Source organism: Athene noctua, chromosome 8 (genome assembly GCF_965140245.1).
Source record: "Athene noctua chromosome 8, bAthNoc1.hap1.1, whole genome shotgun sequence".
Classification (NCBI taxonomy): domain Eukaryota; kingdom Metazoa; phylum Chordata; class Aves; order Strigiformes; family Strigidae; genus Athene; species Athene noctua.
The window spans coordinates 4,148,419-4,161,567 of record NC_134044.1 but is presented as its reverse complement, the minus strand read 5'-3'; the positions used below and the strand labels follow the sequence as shown (position 1 = coordinate 4,161,567).

General features: G+C 37.5%; 1 protein-coding gene across 1 annotated transcript in view; it reads right to left on the bottom strand.

The window, feature by feature from the left end:
- Positions 1-13,149, bottom strand: part of UGGT1 (UDP-glucose glycoprotein glucosyltransferase 1) — a 45,610-nt gene that overhangs the window by 15,826 nt on the left and 16,635 nt on the right. Inside the window, exons 14-26 of the mRNA XM_074911817.1 lie at positions 12,391-12,541; positions 11,994-12,113; positions 11,128-11,213; positions 10,548-10,683; positions 9,479-9,610; positions 7,581-7,745; positions 7,223-7,343; positions 6,334-6,432; positions 4,965-4,988; positions 4,408-4,502; positions 3,563-3,769; positions 2,836-2,967; positions 1,770-1,900 (exon numbers count right to left, since the gene is read on the bottom strand). Coding sequence (XP_074767918.1) covers positions 1,770-1,900; positions 2,836-2,967; positions 3,563-3,769; positions 4,408-4,502; positions 4,965-4,988; positions 6,334-6,432; positions 7,223-7,343; positions 7,581-7,745; positions 9,479-9,610; positions 10,548-10,683; positions 11,128-11,213; positions 11,994-12,113; positions 12,391-12,541 — 1,599 coding nt within the window. The remainder of the gene's footprint in view (positions 1-1,769; positions 1,901-2,835; positions 2,968-3,562; positions 3,770-4,407; positions 4,503-4,964; positions 4,989-6,333; positions 6,433-7,222; positions 7,344-7,580; positions 7,746-9,478; positions 9,611-10,547; positions 10,684-11,127; positions 11,214-11,993; positions 12,114-12,390; positions 12,542-13,149) is intronic.

Sequence of the window (13,149 nt, the reverse complement as noted above, 5' to 3'; positions counted from 1 at the left end):
GTCAGCTTTTCGTGAATTAAGTAAGTCTCATAGATTTATGGTGACAGCTGTTTAAATTGTTCACACCAAAACCACAAGCCTGGAAGCCTGCCAAGTTCTAGTGTTTTCCAATGCAACAGATAATTTTAAAAGCTTTTGAAAAACTTTGGCAGCATTCAGACCAAAGAATCACTGCTCTGTCCAAAACTAGCCTATGTTCAAACCATACCTACCACCCTTATTTCTCTTTAGATTCCCAACAGAGCAATGGATGCAAAAGTGTTTGGAATGCTCTTAAACCCTGTCCTCCTAGGATTCAGAATTACTCAAGATTTCGGCACAAAAGACCTCATGCTTAATTTACTTAACCAGCCTGTAACAGTCAAGAAGCATCACAACAAAACATGATGCTAAATATGAGAGAAAATATCTTCTTAGCTATGAGCTCCAACACACACACATGCCTATGGACTTCAGTTCTTTTGAACCTGAAGATGACCTTCTTTTTTTGGATTAGCTGACCTCTATGCTTTTTGCAATAATTATCTAGAACTATGATTTTCATTTGTTTATCTCTACCTCCTTTCCTATGGTTTCTCTTAAAAAAGTTAAAAGCAGCATACATGATTCTGTAGTACTGACAGTGAAATATATTACTAAAATAATTTTCATATTGATAGGCCAAGCAGCACTTAACTGAACTGCAGACAGTTTCAAAAAGCATACTCCAGTGTCTCATTTTCTTCCCTTCTTTCTGCTTTTAAATCAATACCACAGTAATCCTACATATGAGTTATGAAACCCTGACATATTGGAGGTAAATGGTTTAAAACAGCACGTCAGTTAAGATTTAGCTGGGGAAAAAAACCACAGAAAGTCTGAAGGCCTTAATATAAATGAAAAGTTAGGCTTCTCTTCCATTTAGAGGAGCAGAAAGGTAATCTGGTGCAGAAAGCATTTTCAAGAATAAATGTAAAAATGTGCAGCAATTTATACCACTTTGTAACACATCCCACAGCAGCAAACAACTCTTCTCTGCATGCAGACATCTTCTGTTAGTAAAGCTGTCACTGACCAGTGTCAACTAAACCTTGAATGAAACCTCATCTAGCTGAGCACAGCAGTGAATTTAGCCAGCCCCCGTAGAATGCCTCACCACCCTAATTTTTTATTTTTTCAGCCCACCTGCATCCCTCCCTGCCCCCAATCCAAGAAACCACTTCCTGAACTCCTCAGACAACACAGCAGGCTGTTGCCAGCCATGCTGCTGTGATTCAGGGACTCTCTCAGTGAGTACCAACACATTCACTGTTTCACATTCACTTGAACGGTTCTGCAGTAAATTCCTACAGACTCGGGCACTTTCCCAGTTTCTTGCTGCTTGTCAGTGAGGCTCCAGCCAACCACTACAAGGTCACAGACCAGCCATGGCAGGTTGCTACTAGATACAGATAATGAATTATAGGCGATGAACTCCGAGCACAGTACCATAGTAGGGGTTGTCAGTACCCTCAGAACTGCCTCCTGAATCTGGGGGGATACAGTTACAGCTCCATAGATTGTGAACTACAGAAAAGTCACTAAAGCACTTTAAACCCAATAAAGATAATTTACATCTTTTTCCTTTCTCACTTGCCCCTCTGAACAGCTGAGCCTTGACCATACCAACACAAGCATGTTTGTTTATAGCACCTATCCAGAGTGTACTTGATAAAGCTTTCTCCAGGCTGCAGGAAGTCATGTTATCAGCATACCACCACTTTTTTGTAAGCCTCTTCACGTTTACTTACAGATCTTCTTCGAATCCCAGCTGCTGAATCTGAGATTTGATTTTTTGTCCTGATGTCTTTAGTATGATATTCTCAAGGAGATGAAAATCATCCTGATTGAACATCTCACCATCCTCTAATGGGCCAATAATCTACAAAAAAAGCTGGATCAGCATTATTAGGTAAAGGCTACACAAAATTCAAAGATGTATTAAATAAATGCTCTAGTCTTGGTGGGTATCAGCTGTTTAGGCTGGTATTAATGTCAATGGCAGCAGAGTTTAACAGATAAATCTAGCTATTTAGAGGCAAGAGTCCCAGACTAAGGCATAAAATGCATACTTAAAATTTTCATGTAGTGCTTTGAAAAAGTCAGGCATATTAAATTATACATGCAATACTACATCTTGAAGGGGCAACAGAATACAAGGCCAGTTCCAGTAGTCCAGCAAGACTCCAGCAAATCTCACTCCTCTAGCTTTTGGAAGCCTAAAAGCTACCTAGACAAGTCTTGCTATTTTGCTAACGAGAGAAATAGAATGCCATGGCTCATCACTTGAAATTTTTAACCCTTTAAAGTATACAGTAACCACTGGAACTTGCAGGTTTTTTTCCTAACTAGGAACCAAATGACAAAAGACAACTTAATGCAGCGGGGTTTCATTATTTGCAGTGAAATATTGTAACACCATTTGCCTGATTTAAGTGGCTATCGTAAAAAGAGCTAGTGGAAGACACCAAAGCACCTTGGTTAGGGCCAGATACAGCAGCATTTTGCCCAATGAACTGAAGCAGCACAATCTTTCAAATTTATCATCTCTTTCTGCCGCTGGACTCAATTCACTGCCAACATGAAAGCAACTCTGTTACTAAAAGATCTGAATTTGTACAAAACACCCAACAACTAACTGCACACAGTACAAAGAAAAGGTCATGCAGGTCTGAATAAATCAAACTGGCAGCAGTCCTGAAGACTACTGAGACCTAAAGAAGGCTGAGACTGTCTGATCCCTAGACTCTGCTGCTCAAGGTCTGCTTCTTTCCCGCATGTGGAATATCTCTTTTCCTGTCTCCTGATTGATCTCACCCTTCCATTGCTGATCACAGCCCTCTGCCCCTTCTTCAGCTTTAGAACGTCTCTGCAATATATAGCATGGGACAGAATAAAATCCACCTTGGGAGATTCAAAGGCTTCTTCGAAAATATTGATATCCATACCCTGAAAGAAAAGAATACTTCACATTGAAACAGGAAGAAAAGTACACCTCTGCACACTTTTTTTTTTTTAAATGCACCTTTTTTGTTTCCATTCAAAAACATCTTTGTATCTTGCTAAAACTTATCCCCAGGCCCCTCTTCTTTATGGTCTTAAACCTAGTTCTTGCCTGTCACCTTCAAACATCCCAGCTTCTGATGTGAAAGGCCACAGCCCTAGTTGTTGCTACTTAGACCAGTTGTTTCTTCATTCTTTTGTTCTTAAGTACTTCGTGGCTGACTTTTTAAAATCTACTCTGAGAAATGTAATTGTAATTTTTTTTCTCAGCTTTTAAAAAAGATTATAGTTGCCTCTTGGCCCCTCAAGAAACAACTGTCTCACTTAAATAGAATCTGTATTCCTTTTAACTTTGAGAAGTTATGTAGTTTTGATGTATATGAGGATTTACTTTATTTTTAGGAAAAAACCCACAGCAAGACCAACAGTGGTACTCTCCATTGTTACTGAATCTTTTGCATACAAACATACTGCACTAAAAAATTAATTAGAAGAACAAGCAAAGTACCCAACCTTTGTAAATGCCAACAAACACACTTACCCCAACAGCAAATTCTAAGATGTCAGCTCCTGCCTCTACTGCCTTTGCATTTTCTTCTTTTGCCATTTTGGTGATGAAGTTCTTGGCATTATTTGACGTTTGTGTCTGTAGAGCTGCCCATATGGCTTTAGCGACAAGTGTATTCTGGCTATTTGGATCTTCACTAGGATTATTAATCATACTAATTCGAACATTATTGCTGGATTTCTGTGTTTAACAAAACATGCATTAGGAAAGTTTTAGATTTCAGGTATTTTAAATGAGAAGAGTAAATCTATTATAATAAACACTATAGCAAAAGCTTTGTATTTCTTAAGCAGAAAAGCAGATTCCAAATAAGGTAAATAACAGCAAAGGGTTAAAAGGATGAATGAAATGATTTAACATCAAGTATTTAGTTTGTGTATAGGCACCACTGTGACAGGAATCTTCTAGATAATACTGTGCTACACAAGAGATAGAGGAGGACCATGGACACCACTCAGAGGTCTTGCAAAACAGTGATTTAGGAGTAAGCTATCTATTTTTATGATTCAATTATCTTCCCAGAACAAATGAGACAAGAGAATGCAATGTTCACAGACATCTTCAATTCAGAACCACGAGCTTAAAAGAACATCTTTTCTTTATTGTATTGGCATAGTGCCTAGAGGGGATTCTGGCCTAGTACAAGGTCAGTGATGTTACAGCCCCTACAATTAAGATGAGGCTGGAAATTAGAGACCCTGCAGGGAAAACCCATCTCCCCAGGTCATACAACAAGAAACCACACAACTGTGTTTCTCAAGCCTCCACCTACTGCTTTATTAGCACTGCTAACCCATTCAAATGAAAACATTACCTACCTGATGTTTAATGGCATCATACAACAATTGCCTCCCTGAAGGCTTATCAAAATCACCAACAATCCAGAAAGTAACTGGTCTAACAAAGGAATCATCTGCAGTTAAGAAAAAAAAGGTGGGAGAAATTTGAGGGTGAAAGGAAGGCAGGCTTCAGTTTTTCCTCATTTGGGGGAAAAATGTGATGCACATGCAAAGATTTCAAAAAAAGTAAAATTACACAGGAAAGCTATAGATGAAGCAAGCTATGAAGTCTGGCAAGACAAGAGTAACAGCTTTGGTATTATATTAGGTTTCATCTACCTCATTCAGAAAACCCACATGGGACAGCATGCATCACTGTTTCTAAACCGGATTTTTTTTTTTGTTTACTACCTTTGTAATTTAGAAATTATAAAGGAACCTATAAATACAGATTCCAACATATTGCTTCTTTGTACTGAAGCTAGCATGCATCTGAACAGCTTTCTTCATTTCCTGCTGGTTCTAAAACCAATGTTACAAAGGAACCAGAAAAATTCCCAGAATAACAACATACGCAATGGTAAAGCATGAGTTACCATATATCTCCTTGGAAGACATTCCTGGTCAAAAAGCAGAAAGGAAAGGGGGAAAGGAGAGAGACATTAATAATTTGATAGTAATCCCAATGTGTATCAAGAAGCTGCAGCACTGTACTGGGCATAAGTGAATCACTGAAGTTCAAGTCCAACTAGCCACATGTTTGTGCTACTTTTAGAATAAGCTTTGACTTTTTCTTCCTCTCAGATAGACTGATGACTTATTTTCATGCTACAGCAATAATTATACTACGTATTACCAGTTTCATACTGTATTGTGAAAGCATCATTCTGAAGACTGTTTGCAAAAACCTCCATGCCATTATTAACCATTTCTATTATCTTCCCTCTTTAAAAACTAGCATGACAGTGTTATTTCAGTACTGTTGCTGAGCCAGCAATATGTATACCTTTCCTATTATTTTAGAAAACAAATGTGCTACAGCATTACTGTAATCAGATACCAGTTATTAAATATCTTAAGTGACCGAAGAGGCAGTGACCCAAAACTGTCAAGCCATGGGATTGCAAATTAATGCATTTTCAAATGACCATGCACAGGTGTAGATTTAATTAATACTCTACAAAAGGAAAACAAGAAACTTGGTCAGATCTAAGTGGCTGAACATGAACTGAGGGCAAGTACAAGACAGAAGGAGCAATGGGAACATTTAAGGCAGCGCATGAAGGTGGCAGTGGCTGGAGACATTACTGGGGAAACTTGTGAGAGTCTACTAAAGATGACAGACAGGAACAAGAGGAATTGGTTCAAGTGACAGCAGCTTATTTATGATACCTCACTGAAATGGACATAGGAAATGCCTGATTAAGCTCTGTATTATGTCTGTGCATGCTTTTCCTACACTGAGAAGTACAGCTGAGTTTTAACATTAACGGGAGACTTCATGTATAACTGTAATAAAACAATACTACACTGAAAAAGCAGTACATGCACTGGAGCAGTAAAAACAGCACAGAACATGTTATGTGTTGTCATATAATGGGCAGTAACTTCTGAATCCATGTAACTTTTAGTCATTTTGAATTATGAGACAGAGCTAGGACACCTTTTGTATTTTTTTTAGTCAGTGTCACTGCAGGATCAGATCTTACACTGCTGCATTTCTGGTGGTCATTTGCAATATAGCAAGAGCAGGTGGGGTGGGATTTTGTTATTCATTGAAAACTGAGCTGGGTTTAAAGAGGGGTACATTCTTGTTACATGTAGATGTCATGACTTATTAAAAAAAATAGATATTTTTTAACACTTAGATTGCACCATTACCCACAGGCCTGAACAAGGCTCAATACGTGTGTTGGAAACACACACAAGATTAGATTTGGGTTCATAATCCACTGCAGACTTTACCTTTTTTTGTTAAGTAGGTCATGCTGTTTGCAACAGCAGCTGTCTTATGTTTGGAATCCAATGTGGTAAATCGAGCAAAGTCATCCACGTAAAAGTTATCTGAGAAAGAGAGAAAGTATTAGATGGCAAAGCAACTATTCCATGTAAAATGAAAGAAAAATCACTACTATTACCAGAACATTAAGAACACATTCCATTTTGTTCCCTGTGATACTGCTTTTTATGTCTAATCTCCACTGTTAATATATAAGATGAAGAATACATTTTTGTTGTCTCATAAGTTATATTTTTGTCTCATAAGTTGCTTTAATAATTACATTGCATATTTGATATGAAGTCAGTTGAAAGAATTGTTCAAGTCTCACTTAGTTGAAGTTAGTTTATGCAAATAATATACCTTTAAAAACCCACTGTGTTACTATTTTTCAAGCAACTCAAAAAAGGCAGTTGTACAAGTGTTTTTGCAATACTGTCATTACACTGCAGTCACTGCATTGGGTGTTAATACATTTAGCCATGAAAAGTTCTGCTAAATCTTAAGTCATTCCAGAGATGACTGTCAATCTCTGCTCAAAAGAAGGTTAGAAATAAGAAACAAGCTGTTGCTTTATACATTATATGACTGTTCTTGGCTTTTGCTGGCATTGCTAATTTCTCAACTTCATGAGTCATATTCCCCTAAAGGTTTGTATAAAATCAAACCAAATTCCTGTTTTCAAAAATCTGTAGACCTTAACGTTGCTATTGTACATAACATCTCCCCCAGCACCAGAGCTAGAACATCATCACTTGGGGTGCTCTTAATATTTTGCCACTAGAGCTTTCTGTTGGGACAGCAAAAGTCTGACTCAGATACTTCAGGCTTAATGCAATTAAAAGCATCCCTTACTCATTCCTGTCAGATCTAGGTACTCTCTGTCAGACGTTAAGATTCTTGAGTTAATTCTTGGAACAACATTAGGCTGGTTCATGATATACTCAACCACATCTTGGTCATTAGATAATTCACCCTGAAGGAAAGAAGCAATATTCATTATTTCACATGTATATTTTGCCTTTGATAACTTCAGAAAAAACAAAACCACAACCAAAACACAAAAACCAAACGACAACATCAGAAAACCAACCAACCAACCAAGAAGTTATGCAAGTTAAGTTGTCTTGTGTATTACATATTCAGGGACTTTTGAATCAAGTTTTTCCAAAACTTGTTTCTCTCTAAAGTCGCAGGTGACCTCAGCACCTACCAGGTACACGGCTCGCTGGAAGATGCTTGTGGTTTCCAGGATTTTGTGCATTGTCACGGTTTCTAGGTCATCAGGATCCAGCTGATCTTTTTGAAAAGGCATTCCATTGAACAGCACCACAGGGAGTGGACCTACACCCGTTTGCTCATAGTAACCTCTTGCTGCCTAAATACAGGGGAAGAAGGAGCTTTACCACATTAGTCCATTACCCTGAAGGTCCATAACATTTCCACACAATATCCACCCAAGTCTATTTTAAGCACACTAAGATGTCCTTCCAGCTTTTATACAATGCAAAGAATATTAATTTCACACAGTGCATAAGACACTTTCTGTATCTTACATGCACAAGATGTCCTTGTCTTTCAGAGTTTCAAAGCAAAAGTAGTCACTTCGTAACACAGAAGTGCAAAATATCCCACTAAGTTCATACCACAAATAAATAAATTCCAGTGGGCCCTTTCTGGTAATATCAAAAACTGCACAATAGAAAATCTGACTGCATATGGAAGCAAATGCAATGCAAGCAGTGATAGCTGTAACATAAGACAGGGTAGAAGTTTTTTCTTTGTATTTTTTAAGAACATGTTTCTTAAACTTGTGAAAAACATTTACTTGTGGGGCAGGGGGTTATTACGTAAGGACAAATTTCCCCATTTCATGTAACCACTGCAAAATGCACCATCAGTATTGATAGTCTGTTACGGACAAAAGTTAATCAGGTTCTACTGTTTAGAGGTCTTGTTGAGAGCTTTCAGGACCTTTTAAGGACATAATTATCACAAAGCTCAGATCACATGAAAGAGTGCTCAGTGTTGTTTTAACTTGTGTCGTTTGTATGGAGACAGGCTCCTTCTAAAGGCTTCCTTCCTTCCTTATGTGAAGGCTTTGCAGTGCTTTAAGCTGTGGTTGTGCTGAACAGTGCCAGGTGCACCAGTTGCAGCAAGGCCTCCAGAATGGCCCCTCACTTCTTCTGGATGAGAGTACCCTGCATGTGTTCGGAGTCTGGGGGGGAGTTGTTGATTTTGGTTTTTTGGGGTTTGATTTGGCATCTAGTACGTAAACTGAAAAGGACTCTCCCATCATATGAAAATGTCTGTCTTACTTTCAGGAGTTTCAATTTCCTCAAAATGCTTTTCCCTTCACTTTCCCACACTGGAAGATGGAAAGCATGTGTGCATATGAGCCTATATATGTAACCCTGGCTGCATTCCTTACATTTACAGATGTAGGCAGATTCATCTATGTTACAGAGCTACTGGAGACAGTATTTTCACTCTTTCTTTTAGAATATTCAACAAAAACATAAACATCCCTCTACAGAACGTCAAATAAAATCTGCTTCATGTCACATATAAGTGATCCAATAGTAATTTGCTCTCCCAATTTTCTCCATACAGAAGAGTATCAACCCTAAAAATAACTTTAAGAAATTATTTGAGGAAGATTGTTGAATGCCTTGCTATAGGAAAGGCATTTTGAATTCATCATCATTACTTTATATCACACAGTAGTCAAATACCAATAAAGAAAACCCACACCAGTCCCTCCCAGACATTAAGCCCCTTGGTCTTCTTATGAACCATTCCAGCACCTTAATTTTTTTTTTTTTTTTAAGTAATTTTAATCTCTGCTGAAGTCTGCATACCAGAATGACTTACGAATCACAAGAAAGTTGTCTTGGTCCTGGTACTATACATAAAGATTTAAAAATATATATATACTAGAATATATTATGTATATTATATAAAGCCAACTTATATAAGTCACCCAACATGATAACAAAAGAACTACTTGGTTAGTAAGAATATTGGATCCAAAAATTGTACATAAATAAATTTTCAAAATGGTGTTGAAGTGCAAAAAGTGAAAAACAGCTCTATTTCTTGAATTCTTACCTTTCTGTTTTGATCATAGGCAGAATCAATTCCCAGAATGCTGTTGACTTCCACATAAGGATACTGTTTCTCAAGAACACTAACCACATGCTGCACTTTCAGCTGATCTCCTGTTTTCACTTTGTTATATATCTGAAAGAGGGATACAAACACAAGTTTACAGCTGCAACCATAAAGCTCCTGTCCTTATCAAAGGTAAATTGACCTGTCACCTATATTCCAGTAATTATAATAAGGCATTAACAGGCAGATTGCAAAACATATATTCATATTTATCAGCTGCAGTAACAGCTCCTAAGCACTTGTAGCACTTTTAATAATCTTGCTTTACCTCGTAGTCATTTCTGTGAGATTGGAAGGAGGTAAATATGTATTTCCTTAAATAATAACTTGTGCCTTTTATCAGAAAAGTTATTTGAGGTGGAAAACTAGTGCTTAGGGGAAAAAAGGCTCAAGTGAAGCATATCCAAAGAGTTACCCTTCCCTTCAGAACTCAAGACATGCTTATAAACAATACAACAGATCTCACATATAAAGCAGGTAACTGTTTCCCTCTTGAAGACACAAGATTTTACTTCAATTTACAAATACATACCCCAAAAAATGAGAATAAAAGTCATTGTCTTCAAGTCACCAGCAGTTTAATGTTACAGTATGCCCTAATTTGTCAGTTTGTACAACAATGGCAAACCACAAGTGAAAATGCATTGACTAGCACCTTTGATGTGGCAAAAGTATGCAGCAGGAACTGTTCAAAACAAATTATAATATTGAAGGGATACAACAGTTTAGAACTCATTGCCAGAATGAGCAAAGAGGCAGGATCAGGAAAAACTTAAGCAAAACTTAAGTGTCACATTTAAATCTAGTCTCACTTGTTCAAGTAAGGTCAGAAGCACTTTCCAAAGAAATGTGTATTGTGTACGGTACTAGTATTTAGAGATACTCTGAATAACCAACCTAGTCAAAGCAAAACTTCTTCCATTATTGACATATTAGCACATTAACATAAGCTTACATAACATGGAAAATATTAAAACATTAATTTCCCTTTTAAATGAATACTTACAGACATGACAGTCTGGAAAGCATAATTAGTGTCCATTTCTTGTGCCACATAATTGTATGCCCTAAGGAGGGCAACACCAGGATCCTGAAGTCCATCAACATCCTCCGAGTCATTAACCACAAAGACTAGTCCTATCCTGAAATCAAACAAATCCCCAGATCATGAATCTATTATAAATAATCAATTCTTCATACAACTGTCAGCTGTGATCATCACCTAAGACAAAGGTTTTTTCTGGAATAGACTGGTGATTTTGAGCAGAGCAGTCAGGAATCAAACTTAGGACATATCAACTCTAATGGTGAGTCCATCACAATCTTGCTTTTCATCTCTCCTTCACCTAAAGTACTTGCTTTTAAGTTTCTTCTGGACTGTTAAAGAAACTGAACTCTATTTTGCTAGTAGCAAAAGTTAAAGTAAAAAAATTTTAAATAAGAAACAGTATCGAGGAAACGCCCTTCCCGATCACCAAGACAAGACGTGTAACATTTCTATTGTCCCATTAATGAGAATTTGACAATTGCAAATGTCACAAAATCAAAACTAATGTAAAAAAATCCCATTAAAACATAGCAATTACCTCAGTGGGATGTGGTTACTGAAGAACATCTCTGCCACATTCAGTAACTCTGCTGTGGTCTCATGAGTAGGATCTACTATCAGCACCTGCATACAAATTGCAAGTGAGAAGTTTCTGTTTCCTTAAGAAGTCAAGACACGGGTGTTTGATTAGAGATACCTTCATTCATGTCTCAGTGCAGAATTCTCATCAGTCCTATTCTGTACACTGCCAGGGAGCTGAGGCCCACTAACTAGTTTCTTGTGAAGTGTCTAAGTCCATTATCTAAAATACCCAGCCTAAACCACTCCTTTAAGCAGAAGTGACCAGACTATTTATGTACTTTTTACCTTTACCTCAATATACCCTAGCATCTAGGCTTCTGCCTCTGCGTGTACACAGATCCACCCATTAAGATGTGCATGGGAGACAGGCATTTGTCAGAATCGAGGACCACAGCATTGCTCTGCTCAACCCCCTGGAGAGCTGATGCTGCTAAGACATTCTCAAAGCAAGCCCAAGCCCGGACAGAACAGGGCCATTCAGAATTAATGCGGGCCCTTTATTCATCCCAAGTGTTTTTATTTAATGATTTCAGTGTTAAAAGTACTGAACTCCAGAGAAAAAGATACCACATTAATGCTCCCACAGCTGGAGGTGGTTGAAGACCCTATCTAATACATGTCAAGTCCATCTAATAGATGCCAGAGAATCACGCTCAGTAATCCCTGAATCTCAGCCATAGTTCACTAGGATGAGTAGAACAAAACCTTTTAGAAAAGCATCCTATCTCAAGATATTTAAGTGACAGAGAATCCAGCATATATGTAGGTAAGTTGCAAAAGCTGTGGAATGAACGTTTCACTTCTAGTCCGATTAGTACTTACAAAATTATGGAAGTTTTTTCTGATTTGTCTGATCACGCCTGGAAACGTGGGACGCAGCAGTTCTTGCACATTGGAAGGCCAGGAATTATAACGACTGTCAACTTCAAGATTGTTGATCCACTAAGAAAAAATAAAGCCATTTAAATGATTGACAGTCCTCCTGCTCGTCTGAGACTGTAAAATATTTTTAAAATCAGACACTATATTGAGAGCTGTATGAATAAAAAGTTAAGCTTTTTAAAAAGAGCTAATTATATTTATAACCTTACTTTCCTTTTTTCCTTCACTGCAGTTTCTGAGTTGATTGTGAGATAAGTACAAAAGTTCCCCTGACAGCTGAAGAATGCATTGCCCAATGGCAAATAAGATTTTTTTTTTTTTATAAAACCATACGCACTGAAATAGCAGGGCTTCTGATGTCCACAGCATAGTCAGAATCTGATGGCTGGATGTTCAACTTCAGAACATTGTGCAAAGATAGACCCTCAATTCCTAAGCTGTGCAGGCCTTCCATAACGCGGGCTTCATTGCGTAGCACATCAATCAAGCTGGAAGGAAAAAGAAAAAAATATTGTTGAATTTTAAAGACACAGCAAATAACCTGCTCTTATCCTAAGGGTTAACAGATGAAAGGTATAAACAAGTCTGCCATGTCTGTGCATTACTTCTTATTCATCACTGATTTCTAACTGTCCTAAGAAACCTGAGATAATTTAAACTTATTCAATTATATTGCATTTCTAGGAAAAACTACATTAACTAAAGCATGATATACATAAGTAATTTCTATTTCACATTATTGAAACAAATCTTGACAAAGATATAGGGTGGTTTTCAGATGAAAAATTTACAGTGGTTTATCCTTTGAGGATCAGTCTTTTTATCTTCAGAATAAAGCCTGTATGTTGTCAGTCTTGGAGACCAAAACCTTGCTAGTCACAGCACACATCAAAAACCCAATACAAACAGTGACTTACCATTCCAATCTCCAAGAGTATTCCAGTTTTTACATCAGCTTTTTTGTTAGAAATGTACTTGCATAAGAGCAGGAACCATGATTTGCTTTTTCCAGTACTTAACAATTAAACCCAGTCTAACTATAGACTTTGTGAAGAAGACTCAAAACTGCCTGACTGTCATCCATAAGCAGGAGGTA